This window comes from Oncorhynchus gorbuscha, linkage group LG10 (assembly GCF_021184085.1).
Source record: "Oncorhynchus gorbuscha isolate QuinsamMale2020 ecotype Even-year linkage group LG10, OgorEven_v1.0, whole genome shotgun sequence".
In the NCBI taxonomy this organism is placed as follows: domain Eukaryota; kingdom Metazoa; phylum Chordata; class Actinopteri; order Salmoniformes; family Salmonidae; genus Oncorhynchus; species Oncorhynchus gorbuscha.
The window spans coordinates 87,552,719-87,569,364 of NC_060182.1; the positions used below are offsets into that span (position 1 = coordinate 87,552,719).

Consider the following 16,646-nt stretch of genomic DNA (forward strand, 5'->3'; position numbering starts at 1 on the left):
TTCAACGAGGGCCTCCCGGGTGGCGCAGTGGTCAAAGGCTGTGCCAACAGAGATTCTGGGTTCGAGCCGCGACCGGGAGGCCCATGGGAGGGCGCACAATTGGCCCAGCGTCGTCTGGGCTAGGGAGGGTTTGGCCGGCAGGGATATCCTTGTCTCATCGTGCACTAGCGACTCCTGTGGCGGGTCGGGCGCAGTGCAGGCTGACCAGGTCGTCAGGTGTACAGTGTTTCCTCCGACACATTGGTGCGGCTGGCTTCCGGGTTAGATGTGCATTGTGTCAAGAAGCAGTGCGGCTTGGCTGGGTTGTGTTTCGGAGGACGCATGTCTCTCGACCTTCGCCTCTCCCGAGTCCGTACGGGAGTTGCAGCGATTAGACAAGACTGTCACTACCAATTGGATAACATGAAATTGGGGAGAAAAAAATGGTTAAAAAAGGAGAGATTCCTCAACGTACTCCATTGTCACACCCTTTATGCACAACTCCAGTTAAGGATTAGGTCTTTGAGAATGTTTCGAACCAAATAAAATGCTATGGTTAACTCCTTATTTAGAATTTCAGTGAGCACACTGGCTTTGAGTTGCTGACATGTAGAGTGGAATCATCTGCATACATAGTCATTCTAGCTATGTGTAAGACCAGTGGCGAATCATTTGTAAAAATAGAGAAGAGTAACGGCCCAAGGCAACCGCCTTGAGGGACACCGAACTGTACATATCGGATGTTAGAAAAGCTTCCATTGAAGAACAGCTCTCTGGGTTCTGCAACCATGTGATGTCAGGTGATGTAAAGCCATAGCAAGTGAGTTTCTGCAATAACAATTTATGATCAATAATATTAAAGGCTGCGTTGAAATCTAACAATATAGCTCCAACTATCATCTTATTATCCATGTATTTTAACCAATCATCTGTCATCTGAGTCAGTGCAGTAGAAGTTGAGTGTTCTTCTCTATTTGCATGCTGAAAGTCAGTAGTTAACTTGTACTCTGAAAAATAGAATTGTATTTGGTCAAACACAATTCTCTCAATCGGTTTACTGAGAACAGGCAACAAACTGATTGGGCGGCTGTTAGAGCCAGCAAAGGGTGCTTTACTGTTTTTTTGTATTGTAATTACTTTAGCTTCCTTCCATGTTTATGGACACACACACTCCTTTAGGCTTTGGTTAAAGATATACCAAAATAGAGGTGGCAATACAGTCTGCTACAATTCTCAATAGTTTCCCATCTAGGTTGTCTATATCTGGTGGTTTATCATTATTGATGGATAACAATAGTTTCCCATCTAGGTTGTCTATATCTGGTGGTTTATCATTATTGATGGATAACAATAGTTTCCCATCTAGGTTGTCTATATCTGGTGGTTTATCATTATTGATGGATAACAATAGTTTCCCATCTAGGTTGTCTATATCTGGTGGTTTATCATTATTGATGGATAACAATAGTTTCCCATCTAGGTTGTCTATATCTGGTGGTTTATCATTATTGATGGATAACAATAGTTTTTCTCCCTCTCCCACACTAACTTGGCCAAATTAAAAACAACAATCCATTTTCTTCATTATTAGATATTTTATTCACATATATGATGGTTGACTGGTTAATGTTGTCATTTCCACTTTTGGCAATATTAAAAGTTTATTTTTTAAATGACCCATCAACTTCAATTAATTATGGAGTTGATTTGGGTTTTCTGCCCATGATATCATTTAAGGTTCTCCAAAGACTTTTTCTGTTGTGTTTTATGTAATTTATCTTGGTTGGGTAATAGTTTAGTTGCAAAATATCACCATTTACAGTGTGTCAGCCAATCAACCAATCAGCTGAGCAGCCTGACTTGTTTACCACCTCATTTGCAGCATTCTTTGAACCATACAGTGTTTCAGTTCAACCATGGAGCTGTAACAGTTCTCACAGTTCATATCTTAACAGGTGTTAACAGCACTGGTGTCTATCACTGAGCTCAGCTGTTATTGGATGAGATGTCTGTCTCTCGTCCAGTCTGTTCTCCTGCCTGTCACTATCTCCCTGTCGGTCCTCCTCCCTCTCTGGATACTATCAGCCCTTCTGGATTCCTCAATGCAGAAAGGAGAGAAAGTGCCATCACAGACTTACAGCATTAGTACTCCTCTCTGCCTTCTAAACACAAGACTCAATTTGAAAAGGGAAAGGTATGCCATTTTTATCTTATTAACTTCAAAACGGAGCATTTTACAGGAATATATTAATCTTAGACTATGTTCTTACAATTGAGTAGCTTGGTGAAAGATGACAGCTTGTTAAATGCAACCGTAAGCAGACTCTAAAGTCAGTCAGAGTGAACAGCTTCTGGAGACATGACATGGCCTGTTGATCCCCGTGGTAACCAGGGGGCTGGATACATGACATGGCCTGTTGATCCCCGTGGTAACCAGGGGGCTGGAGACATGACATGGCCTGTTGATCCCCGTGGTAACCAGGGGGCTGGATACATGACATGGCCTGTTGATCCCCGTGGTAACCAGGGGCTGGAGACATGACATGGCCTGTTGATCCCCATGGTAACCAGGGGGCTGGAGACATGACATGGCCTGTTGATCCCCGTGGTAACCAGGGGGCTGGATACATGACATGGCCTGTTGATCCCCGTGGTAACCAGGGGGCTGGATACATGACATGGCCTGTTGATCCCCGTGGTAACCAGGGGGCTGGAGACATGACATGGCCTGTTGATCCCCGTGGTAACCAGGGGGCTGGATACATGACATGGCCTGTTGATCCCCGTGGTAACCAGGGGGCTGGAGACATGACATGGCCTGTTGATCCCCATGGTAACCAGGGGGCTGGAGACATGACATGGCCTGTTGATCCCCGTGGTAACCAGGGGGCTGGATACATGACATGGCCTGTTGATCCCCGTGGTAACCAGGGGGCTGGAGACATGACATGGCCTGTTGATCCCCATGGTAACCAGGGGGCTGGAGACATGACATGGCCTGTTGATCCCCGTGGTAACCAGGGGGCTGGAGACATGACATGGCCAGCACCTGTTGATCCCCATGGTAACCAGGGGGCTGGAGACATGACATGGCCTGTTGATCCCCGTGGTAACCAGGGGGCTGGAGACATGACATGGCCTGTTGATCCCCGTGGTAACCAGGGGCTGGAGACATGACATGGCCTGTTGATCCCCGTGGTAACCAGGGGGCTGGAGACATGACATGGCCTGTTGATCCCCGTGGTAACCAGGGGGCTGGAGACATGACATGGCCTGTTGATCCCCGTGGTAACCAGGGGGCTGGAGACATGACATGGCCTGTTGATCCCTGTGGTAACCAGGGGGCTGGAGACATGACATGGCCTGTTGATCCCCGTGGTAACCAGGGGGCTGGAGACATGACATGGCCTGTTGATCCCCGTGGTAACCAGGGGGCTGGAGACATGACATGGCCTGTTGATCCCCGTGGTAACCAGGGGGCTGGAGACATGACATGGCCTGTTGATCCCCGTGGTAACCAGGGGGCTGGAGACATGACATGGCCTGTTGATCCCCGTGGTAACCAGGGGGCTGGAGACATGACATGGCACCTGTTGATCCCCGTGGTAACCAGGGGGCTGGAGACATGACATGGCCTGTTGATCCCCGTGGTAACCAGGGGGCTGGAGACATGACATGGCCAGCACCTGTTGATCCCCGTGGTAACCAGGGGGCTGGAGACATGACATGGCCAGCACCTGTTGATCCCCGTGGTAACCAGGGGGCTGGAGACATGACATGGCCAGCACCTGTTGATCCCCGTGGTAACCAGGGGGCTGGAGACATGACATGGCCAGCACCTGTTGATCCCCGTGGTAACCAGGGGGCTGGAGACATGACATGGCCAGCACCTGTTGATCCCCGTGGTAACCAGGGGGCTGGAGACATGACATGGCACCTGTTGATCCCCGTGGTAACCAGGGGGCTGGAGACATGACATGGCCTGTTGATCCCCGTGGTAACCAGGGGGCTGGAGACATGACATGGCACCTGTTGATCCCCGTGGTAACCAGGGGGCTGGAGACATGACATGGCACCTGTTGATCCCCGTGGTAACCAGGGGGCTGGAGACATGACATGGCACCTGTTGATCCCCGTGGTAACCAGGGGGCTGGAGACATGACATGGCACCTGTTGATCCCCGTGGTAACCAGGGGGCTGGATACATGACATGGCCAGCACCTGTTGATCCCCGTGGTAACCAGGGGGCTGGATACATGACATGGCCAGCACCTGTTGATCCCCGTGGTAACCAGGGGGCTGGATACATGACATGGCCAGCACCTGTTGATCCCCATGGTAACCAGGGGGCTGGAGACATGACATGGCCTGTTGATCCCCGTGGTAACCAGGGGGCTGGAGACATGACATGGCCAGCACCTGTTGATCCCCGTGGTAACCAGGGGGCTGGAGACATGACATGGCCAGCACCTGTTGATCCCCGTGGTAACCAGGGGGCTGGAGACATGACATGGCCAGCACCTGTTGATCCCCGTGGTAACCAGGGGGCTGGAGACATGACATGGCCAGCACCTGTTGATCCCCGTGGTAACCAGGGGGCTGGATACATGACATGGCCAGCACCTGTTGATCCACGTGGTAACCAGGGGGCTGGAGACATGACATGGCCAGCACCTGTTGATCCCCGTGGTAACCAGGGGGCTGGATACATGACATGGCCAGCACCTGTTGATCCCCGTGGTAACCAGGGGGCTGGATACATGACATGGCCAGCACCTGTTGATCCCCGTGGTAACCAGGGGGCTGGATACATGACATGGCCAGCACCTGTTGATCCCCATGGTAACCAGGGGGCTGGAGACATGACATGGCCTGTTGATCCCCGTGGTAACCAGGGGGCTGGAGACATGACATGGCCTGTTGATCCCCGTGGTAACCAGGGGGCTGGAGACATGACATGGCCTGTTGATCCCCGTGGTAACCAGGGGGCTGGAGACATGACATGGCCAGCACCTGTTGATCCCCGTGGTAACCAGGGGGCTGGATACATGACATGGCCAGCACCTGTTGATCCCCATGGTAACCAGGGGGCTGGAGACATGACATGGCCTGTTGATCCCCGTGGTAACCAGGGGGCTGGAGACATGACATGGCCTGTTGATCCCGTGGTAACCAGGGGGCTGGAGACATGACATGGCCTGTTGATCCCCGTGGTAACCAGGGGGCTGGAGACATGACATGGCCTGTTGATCCCCGTGGTAACCAGGGGGCTGGAGACATTACATGGCCAGCACCTGTTGATCCCCGTGGTAACCAGGGGGCTGGATACATGACATGGCCAGCACCTGTTGATCCCCGTGGTAACCAGGGGGCTGGAGACATGACATGGCCAGCACCTGTTGATCCCCGTGGTAACCAGGGGGCTGGATACATGACATGGCCAGCACCTGTTGATCCCCGTGGTAACCAGGGAGCTGGATACATGACATGGCCAGCACCTGTTGATCCCCGTGGTAACCAGGGGGCTGGAGACATGACATGGCCAGCACCTGTTGATCCCCATGGTAACCAGGGGGCTGGATACATGACATGGCCAGCACCTGTTGATCCCCGTGGTAACCAGGGGCTGGAGACATGACATGGCCAGCACCTGTTGATCCCCATGGTAACCAGGGGGCTGGGCCATGACATGGCCAGCACCTGTTGATCCCCATGGTAACCAGGGGGCTGGAGACATGGCCAGGCCTGTTGATCCCCGTGGTAACCAGGGGGCTGGAGACATGACATGGCCTGTTGATCCCCGTGGTAACCAGGGGGATGGAGACATGACATGGCCTGTTGATCCCCGTGGTAACCAGGGGGCTGGAGACATGACATGGCCAGCACCTGTTGATCCCCGTGGTAACCAGGGGGCTGGATACATGACATGGCCAGCACCTGTTGATCCCCGTGGTAACCAGGGGCTGGAGACATGACATGGCCAGCACCTGTTGATCCCGTGGTAACCAGGGGGCTGGAGACATGACATGGCCAGCACCTGTTGATCCCGTGGTAACCAGGGGACTGGAACCATGGCCAGCACCTGTTGGAGGGGGCTGGAGACATGACATGGCCAGCACCTGTTGATCCCCATGGTAACCAGGGGGCTGGAGACATGACATGGCCAGCACCTGTTGATCCCCGTGGTAACCAGGGGGCTGGAGACATGACATGGCCAGCTGTTGATCCCCGTGGTAACCAGGGGGCTGGAGACATGACATGGCCTGTTGATCCCCGTGGTAATGGCCAGCAGTTGGGTAACCAGGGGGCTGGATACATGACATGGCCAGCACCTGTTGATCCCCGTGGTAACCAGGGGGCTGGAGACATGACATGGCCAGCACCTGTTGATCCCCGTGGTAACCAGGGGCTGGATACATGACATGGCCAGCACCTGTTGATCCCCGTGGTAACCAGGGAGCTGGATACATGACATGGCCAGCACCTGTTGATCCCCGTGGTAACCAGGGGGCTGGAGACATGACATGGCCCACCTGTTGATCCCCATGGTAACCTGGATACATGATGGCCAGCACCCGTGGTAACCAGGGGGCTGGAGACATGACATGGCCAGCACCTGTTGATCCCCATGGTAACCAGGGGGCTGGATACATGACATGGCCAGCACCTGTTGATCCCCATGGTAACCAGGGGGCTGGAGACATGACATGGCCTGTTGATCCCCGTGGTAACCAGGGGGCTGGAGACATGACGTGGCCTGTTGATCCCCGTGGTAACCAGGGGGATGGAGACATGACATGGCCAGCACCTGTTGATCCCCGTGGTAACCAGGGGGCTGGATACATGACATGGCCAGCACCTGTTGATCCCCGTGGTAACCAGGGGGCTGGATACATGACATGGCCAGCACCTGTTGATCCCTGTGGTAACCAGGGGGCTGGAGACATGACATGGCCAGCACCTGTTGATCCCCGTGGTAACCAGGGGACTGGAGACATGACATGGCCAGCACCTGTTGATCCCCGTGGTAACCAGGGGGCTGGAGACATGACATGGCCAGCACCTGTTGATCCCCATGGTAACCAGGGGCTGGAGACATGACATGGCCAGCACCTGTTGATCCCCGTGGTAACCAGGGGGCTGGAGACATGACATGGCCAGCACCTGTTGATCCCCGTGGTAACCAGGGGGCTGGAGACATGACATGGCCAGCACCTGTTGATCCCCATGGTAACCAGGGGGCTGGAGACATGACATGGCCAGCACCTGTTGATCCCCGTGGTAACCAGGGGGCTGGAGACATGACATGGCCAGCACCTGTTGATCCCCGTGGTAACCAGGGGGCTGGAGACATGACATGGCCAGCACCTGTTGATCCCCGTGGTAACCAGGGGGCTGGATACATGACATGGCCAGCACCTGTTGATCCCTGTGGTAACCAGGGGCTGGAGACATGACATGGCCAGCACCTGTTGATCCCGTGGTAACCAGGGGGCTGGAGACATGACATGGCCAGCACCTGTTGATCCCCGTGGTAACCAGGGGGCTGGAGACATGACATGGCCAGCACCTGTTGATCCCCGTGGTAACCAGGGGCTGGATACATGACATGGCCAGCACCTGTTGATCCCCGTGGTAACCAGGGGGCTGGATACATGACATGGCCAGCACCTGTTGATCCCCGTGGTAACCAGGGGCTGGAGACATGACATGGCCAGCACCTGTTGATCCCCGTGGTAACCAGGGGGCTGGAGACATGACATGGCCAGCACCTGTTGATCCCCGTGGTAACCAGGGGGCTGGAGACATGACATGGCCAGCACCTGTTGATCCCCGTGGTAACCAGGGGGCTGGAGACATGACATGGCCAGCACCTGTTGATCCCCGTGGTAACCAGGGGGCTGGAGACATGACATGGCCAGCACCTGTTGATCCCCATGGTAACCAGGGGGCTGGAGACATGACATGGCCAGCACCTGTTGATCCCCGTGGTAACCAGGGGGCTGGATACATGACATGGCCAGCACCTGTTGATCCCCGTGGTAACCAGGGGGCTGGATACATGACATGGCCAGCAACTGTTGATCCCCGTGGTAACCAGGGGGCTGGATACATGACATGGCCAGCACCTGTTGATCCCCGTGGTAACCAGGGGGCTGGATACATGACATGGCCAGCACCTGTTGATCCCCGTGGTAACCAGGGGGCTGGATACATGACATGGCCAGCACCTGTTGATCCCCGTGGTAACCAGGGGGCTGGATACATGACATGGCCAGCACCTGTTGATCCCCGTGGTAACCAGGGGGCTGGATACATGACATGGCCAGCACCTGTTGATCCCCATGGTAACCAGGGGGCTGGATACATGACATGGCCAGCACCTGTTGATCCCCATGGTAACCAGGGGGCTGGAGACATGACATGGCCTGTTGATCCCCGTGGTAACCAGGGGGCTGGAGACATGACGTGGCCTGTTGATCCCCGTGGTAACCAGGGGGATGGAGACATGACATGGCCAGCACCTGTTGATCCCCGTGGTAACCAGGGGGCTGGATACATGACATGGCCAGCACCTGTTGATCCCCGTGGTAACCAGGGGGCTGGATACATGACATGGCCAGCACCTGTTGATCCCTGTGGTAACCAGGGGGCTGGAGACATGACATGGCCAGCACCTGTTGATCCCCGTGGTAACCAGGGGACTGGAGACATGACATAGCCAGCACCTGTTGATCCCCGTGGTAACCAGGGGCTGGAGACATGACATGGCCAGCACCTGTTGATCCCCGTGGTAACCAGGGGGCTGGAGACATGACATGGCCAGCACCTGTTGATCCCCGTGGTAACCAGGGGGCTGGAGACATGACATGGCCAGCACCTGTTGATCCCCGTGGTAACCAGGGGGCTGGAGACATGACATGGCCAGCACCTGTTGATCCCCGTGGTAACCAGGGGGCTGGAGACATGACATGGCCAGCACCTGTTGATCCCCGTGGTAACCAGGGGGCTGGAGACATGACATGGCCAGCACCTGTTGATCCCCGTGGTAACCAGGGGCTGGATACATGACATGGCCAGCACCTGTTGATCCCCGTGGTAACCAGGGGGCTGGATACATGACATGGCCAGCACCTGTTGATCCCCGTGGTAACCAGGGGACTGGATACATGACATGGCCAGCACCTGTTGATCCCTGTGGTAACCAGGGGGCTGGAGACATGACATGGCCAGCACCTGTTGATCCCCGTGGTAACCAGGGGGCTGGAGACATGACATGGCCAGCACCTGTTGATCCCCGTGGTAACCAGGGGGCTGGAGACATGACATGGCCAGCACCTGTTGATCCCCGTGGTAACCAGGGGCTGGATACATGACATGGCCAGCACCTGTTGATCCCGTGGTAACCAGGGGCTGGATACATGACATGGCCAGCACCTGTTGATCCCCGTGGTAACCAGGGGGCTGGAGACATGACATGGCCAGCACCTGTTGATCCCCGTGGTAACCAGGGGCTGGAGACATGACATGGCCAGCACCTGTTGATCCCGTGGTAACCAGGGGGCTGGAGACATGACATGGCCAGCACCTGTTGATCCCCGTGGTAACCAGGGGGCTGGAGACATGACATGGCCAGCACCTGTTGATCCCCGTGGTAACCAGGGGGCTGGAGACATGACATGGCCAGCACCTGTTGATCCCCGTGGTAACCAGGGGGCTGGAGACATGACATGGCCAGCACCTGTTGATCCCCGTGGTAACCAGGGGGCTGGATACATGACATGGCCAGCACCTGTTGATCCCCGTGGTAACCAGGGGGCTGGATACATGACATGGCCAGCAACTGTTGATCCCCGTGGTAACCAGGGGGCTGGATACATGACATGGCCAGCACCTGTTGATCCCCGTGGTAACCAGGGGGCTGGATACATGACATGGCCAGCACCTGTTGATCCCCGTGGTAACCAGGGGGCTGGATACATGACATGGCCAGCACCTGTTGATCCCCGTGGTAACCAGGGGGCTGGAGACATGACATGGCCAGCACCTGTTGATCCCCGTGGTAACCAGGGGGCTGGATACATGACATGGCCAGCACCTGTTGATCCCCGTGGTAACCAGGGGGCTGGATACATGACATGGCCAGCACCTGTTGATCCCCGTGGTAACCAGGGGCTGGATACATGACATGGCCAGCACCTGTTGATCCCCGTGGTAACCAGGGGCTGGATACATGACATGGCCAGCACCTGTTGATCCCCGTGGTAACCAGGGGCTGGATACATGACATGGCCAGCACCTGTTGATCCCCGTGGTAACCAGGGGGCTGGATACATGACATGGCCAGCACCTGTTGATCCCCGTGGTAACCAGGGGCTGGATACATGACATGGCCAGCACCTGTTGATCCCCGTGGTAACCAGGGGGCTGGATACATGACATGGCCAGCACCTGTTGATCCCCGTGGTAACCAGGGGGCTGGAGACAGGCACAAAGCCCTACAGTCACACACACACACACACACACACACACACACACACACACACACACACACACACACACACACACACACACACACACACACACACACACACACACACACACACACACACACACACACACACACACACATAAACAGACACACACACAGTGCTGTGTCAGCCGTCAGCCTTCGAGGAACTTATACAGCTCAAGTCTCAGTCCCATAACCTTTGACCTCCTCTGCTTTCTAACTTGGATGTGCGAGCTACTTCAATGGAAATTACATTTTATAAGTACCGCCTACGGCCCTTAGTTGTCATCTTGGCTTGCTAAAAAAGCTTAGGAATCGTTTCTACAGTTAAAGGTTAAAGTAACGTGGTGAAGACTTCTGTTTACTCCTCTGACTCCCCTGACTCCTCTGACTCCTCTGACTCCTCTGACTCCTCTGACTCCTCTGACTCCCCTGACTCCTCTGACTCCTCTGACTCCTCTGACTCCTCTGACTCCTCTGACTCCTCTGACTCCCCTGACTCCCCTGACTCCTCTGACTCCTCTGACTCCTCTGACTCCCCTGACTCCTCTGACTCCTCTGACTCCTCTGACTCCTCTGACTCCCCTGACTCCTCTGACTCCTCTGACTCCTCTGACTCCCCTGACTCCTCTGACTCCTCTGACTCCCCTGACTCCTCTGACTCCTCTGACTCCCCTGACTCCTCTGACTCCCCTGACTCCTCTGACTCCTCTGACTCCCCTGACTCCTCTGACTCCTCTGACTCCTCTCCCACTTGGCTTGGTGATACCTTTCTTTGGACTCATTCTAAAGTCTTTTGACCTTGAGGTGAGGAGTCATTCAACCACTAACCACCACTAACAACCTCCTTCCCTGAGTTTCCCATCTCTACCCTAGCTTTAATCAGTGTTATTCTAGGCGTGAGTGACTGAGGCAGTGTCCTACATGGCATCATATTCCCTACATAGTGCACTACTTTTGATCAGAGCCCTATGAGCCCTGGTAAAATGGATGGACCCTGAGTGACAAATGGGTGTGAGTGGATTCCAGGAATCTGTTCTGTGCCCTTTGGAGTTTATGAGCAATAGAAGTAGAATGCTTCTGAACAATGAGGACAGAAACAAAGAAACTAAGAAGAAAAGAAGAGGGTTGAAATGCCTCTCTCCTCTCTTCTCTCCTCTTTTCTCTCTTCTCCTCTCCTCTCCTCTCCGTGTGTGTGTGTGTGTGTGTGTGTGTGTGTGTGTGTGTGTGTGTGTGTGTGTGTGTGTGTGTGTGTGTGTGTGTGTGTGTGTGTGTGTGTGTGTGTGTGTGTGTGTGTGTGTGTGTGTGTGTGTGTGTGTGTGTGTGTGTGTGTGTGTGTGTGTGTGTGTGTGTGTCTAAGAGAGATTTTCCAATGCCTTCCTTTTCAGAGGAGCTTCTGAGCCTCCCCCATCACTATTACTACGTTTAATTCAATCTTAGACAGACTCAACAACTCTACTCAGAGATGCTGCAATGCACAGGTTCAGGCAAGACCCATCCTGCAAGGTACTGTAGGCTTGCTGGACTGCAACAAGATCTCATAGTTTCCCTTCAAAAATCAACATATTATTAATTCTGCTGAGTTACAGGGTTAATTCTCACTATTTACAGGGTTAATTCTGCATAGTTACAGGGTTAATTCTGCATAGTTACAGGGTTAATTCTGCATAGTTACAAGGCTAATTATGCATAGTTACAGGATTAATTCTGCGTAGTTACAGGGTTAATTATGCATAGTTAAACGGTTAATTCTGCATAGTTACAAGGCTAATTATGCATAGTTACAGGATTAATTCTGCGTAGTTACAGGGTTAAAACATAAATAAGTAAAAGGTTAATAGTCTAGACATTCAAGAAGGCTTGAAACAAAATAATAAATAAATGCCATCGAGTATCATCAAGCATTTTCACAGCTTGCGGAGGCATTGTGATCTGCGGTAGGGCAGTGGTCTGAGCAGTATGCTTCGGCTCCGAACATCATCAACATCCTCGCACTCAGGGCTGGGCAATTGTTTCCTTTTTTTTGCCAAGAAAGGCATATATCCATGTTCTCGGGACCTTTTCAAACGTCAGAAATCAGTCTATTTCTAGTGATCAGGCTGCTAGACTAGTACGGATTCACGTCCTACATAGTACTGTAGACTAGTACGGACTCACATCCTACATAGTACTGTAGACTAGTACGGATTCACGTCCTACATAGTACTGTAGACTAGTACGGACTCACATCCTACATAGTACTGTAGACTAGTACGGACTCACATCCTACATAGTACTGTAGACTAGTACGGATTCACGTCCTACATAGTACTGTAGACTAGTACGGACTCACATCCTACATAGTACTGTAGACTAGTACGGACTCACATCCTACATAGTACTGTAGACTAGTACGGACTCACATCCTACATAGTACTGTAGACTAGTACAGACTCACATCCTACATAGTACTGTAGACTAGTACGGACTCACATCCTACATAGTACTGTAGACTAGTACAGACTCACATCCTACATGGTACTGTAGACTAGTACGGACTCACATCCTACATAGTACTGTAGACTAGTACAGACTCACATCCTACATAGTACTATAGACTAGCACAGACCCACATCCTACATAGTACTGTAGACTAGTACAGACCCACATCCTACATAGTACTGTAGACTAGTACAGACTCACATCCTACATATTACTGTAGACTAGTACAGACTCACATCCTACATAGTACTGTAGACTAGTACAGACTCACATCCTACATGGTACTGTAGACTAGTACAGACTCACATCCTACATATTACTGTAGGCTAGTACAGACTCACATCCTACATAGTACTGTAGACGAGTACAGACTTACATCCTACATAGTACTGTAGGCTAGCATACAGACTCACATCCTACATAGTACTGTAGGCTAGCATACAGACTCACATCCTACATAGTACTGTAGGCTAGCATACAGACTCACATCCTACATAGTACTGTAGGCTAGCATACAGACTCACATCCTACATAGTACTGTAGACTAGTACAGACTCACATCCTACATGGTACTGTAGACTAGTACAGACTCACATCCTACATATTACTGTAGACTAGTACAGACTCACATCCTACATATTACTGTAGACTAGTACAGACTCACATCCTACATATTACTGTAGACTAGTACAGACTCACATCCTACATATTACTGTAGACTAGTACAGACTCACATCCTACATAGTACTGTAGGCTAGCATACAGACTCACATCCTACATAGTATTGTAGGCTAGCATACAGACTCGCATCCTACATAGTAATGTAGGCTAGCATACAGACTCACATCCTACATAGTACTGTAGGCTAGCATACAGACTCACATCCTACATAGTACTGTAGGCTAGCATACAGACTCACATCCTACATAGTACTGTAGGCTAGCATACAGACTCACATCCTACATAGTACTGTAGGCTAGCATACAGACTCACATCCTACATAGTACTGTAGGCTAGCATACAGACTCACATCCTACATAGTACTGTAGGCTAGCATACAGACTCACATCCTACATAGTACTGTAGGCTAGCATACAGACTCACATCCTACATAGTACTGTAGGCTAGCATACAGACTCACATCCTACATAGTACTGTAGGCTAGCATACAGACTCACATCCTACATAGTACTGTAGGCTAGCATACAGACTCACATCCTACATTGTACTGTAGGCTAGCATACAGACTCAAATCCTACATTGTACTGTAGGCTAGCATACAGACTCACATCCTACATTGTACTGTAGGCTAGCATACAGACTCACATCCTACATTGTACTGTAGGCTAGCATACAGACTCCTCTCTTATATCTATAGACTACCATGGTGGACAGACATGTCTCAGGTATATTTATGGTCTGTAACACACACAGTACACACACGCACACACCAGCACAGTATAGGGCAATGTCTGGCCCTACTCCACTATAGGATCAACTTAGTTTCAGATGGTTTTCCTGGAACCCCTCTGATGATCTTGCCTGATAATGTTCAACGATTAATTATTCAGTTTGACTACATGCTGTGAGGAGGAATGTCTGAGTTGAATGGGTTTTGTGGAATTGGACTCAGAAGGTTGACAAACCAAAGTTCCCCCCTCCTTTACCCCCTCTCCCCCTCCTCTACCCCCTCTCCCCCTCCCCTACCCCTCTCCCCCTCCCCTACCACCCACAGTCACTCGCCACTCACCTTTCAAATTTCCTGTGAGGGTAATGACGCTTAAGAACTATTGTTGTGGGGGATTAGTGTGTGTGTGTGTGTGTGTGTGTGTGTGTGTGTGTGTGTGTGTGTGTGTGTGTGTGTGTGTGTGTGTGTGTGTGTGTGTGTGTGTGTGTGTGTGTGTGTGTGTGTGTGTGTGTGTGTGTGTGTGTGTGTGTGTGTGTGTGTGTGTGTGTGTGTGTGCACTGTGTGTGTTACAGACCATAAATATGTCTGAGACATGTCTGTCCACCATGGTAGTCTATAGATCTAACAGAGGAGTCTGTGTGCTAGCCTACATTGCAGACGCACACACACTGGATTTTCCCGTGACCCCCTTCAACCCCATACCGAGACAGCTGACCCGTAGGAATAAGTAACCATGGCAACCCCTTTGTCCCCTAGATGCAGGAGTTGGAGCTGAGGGTGACAGAGTCTGACCAACGGGCTGAGAGGGCTAAGAAACAGGTACAGTACAGGAACAGTCTACAGGAACAGTCTGCTCTCTCCCCCCCCCCATTCTCTCTCTGTCTCTCTCTCTTCCCCCCTTTATCTCTCCCCCTCTCTCTGTCTCTCTCTCTCTCTCTCCCCCTCTCTCTCTTCCCCCTTTATCTCTCCCCCTCTCTCTGTCTCTCTCTCTCCCCCCTCTCTCTCAGTCTGCTGCTCTACTGATGGTTCCAGAGTCCATTTATTCCTATCTTTCTTGTGAGTGTGAACATGTGAGTGTGAACATTTGAGTGTGAACATGTGAGTGTGAGCATAGTTGATAATGTATTACAGATCCATGTCATGGAAGAGAAGCTGAAATATGCAAACGTACAACCCAGTGAATCAGAGAACTCAGTGTTCAGAAGGTACCAGGACCTGACCAATCAGGTGCAGGAGAAAGATGCAGTGATAAAGAGGTTAGAGGTGCAGCTGGAAAAACAGGTATGGAAGCTATAGTGTGAGACCCAAATGGTATCCTATCCCCTATATAGTGCACTACTTTTGACCAGAGCCCTATGGACCTTGGTCAAAAGTAGTGCACTGTATAGGGAATATGGTACCATTTAGGATGCAACCATAGATAAGAAACAGTTGAATGCATTCAGTTGTACAACTGACTTATTATGTCCATTCATGCTCATAATATGTACTGTAGGTTACAATGAGTCACTAACCATAAACCATGTTTTGTTGGCCTCTAGATCTTAGTCAGAGCCCAGGAGGCTAAGATCATTGAGGAGAAGGCTGCTAAAATCAAAGACTGGGTTACGTTTAAGCTACGAGAGGTAAGCGTAGCTCGGATACACTATCTACTGTGACATATACATGCTATAGAGACCAACCCCCTCAAAGATTAAGCTTTCTTTACATTAGCTCAACTCAAACCCAAACCCAGTTTATGATCAGTTGTTAAAGACAAAGAGAACAGTTAACCCCAAACTGTCACTAATTGTCATCTTCTTTCTGCGCTGTATTTCAGATGGAGATTGAGAACCAGCAGCTGAAAATGTCCAACCTGAAGCAGGCCGAACAGATTATGATGCTGGAAGACAAACTGCAAGGTGATCCTGATCCTCCTTCTACCACAGGAACTTTAGTTCATCTACCCAGCACCTCACCCTCTGAGAGTACCAAACTCCATTTTAACAACCAGCCAGCTGTTGTCACAGCATTAACATCTGTCATCACAGTTTTCAATTGTTATCCACCTAAAGTCATGCAAATGGTCTGGTTGAAGTGGCATAGGATCTGTACGAGTGGTCGTATGTAGATGATGAAGAGGGCCCAGCATAGAGCCCGGGTGCACACCACAGTCTATGTTACTTTGATAATATCAGAGCCTTCTCACCTTAGTGATAGATGATTAGTAGTCAAGTGTGGGCCTATGTTCTACAGTACATGTTGTTATATTGTCAAAGGTTGCTG

At 51.4% G+C, this 16,646-nt stretch overlaps 1 protein-coding gene across 3 annotated transcripts in view; it reads left to right on the forward strand.

Annotated features, from left to right (window-relative positions):
• The window catches only part of LOC124046678 (pleckstrin homology domain-containing family H member 1-like), a 77,134-nt gene that overhangs the window by 18,651 nt on the left and 41,837 nt on the right, over nt 1-16,646 (forward strand). For all 3 annotated transcript variants that reach the window (XR_006841042.1, XM_046367319.1, XM_046367321.1), the window contains 4 exons: nt 15,138-15,200; nt 15,513-15,662; nt 15,923-16,006; nt 16,201-16,282. Coding sequence is in view for 2 of the 3 variants with exons in the window: in XM_046367319.1 (XP_046223275.1) it covers nt 15,138-15,200; nt 15,513-15,662; nt 15,923-16,006; nt 16,201-16,282 (379 nt within the window). In the remaining variant the exon portion in view is untranslated. The remainder of the gene's footprint in view (nt 1-15,137; nt 15,201-15,512; nt 15,663-15,922; nt 16,007-16,200; nt 16,283-16,646) is intronic.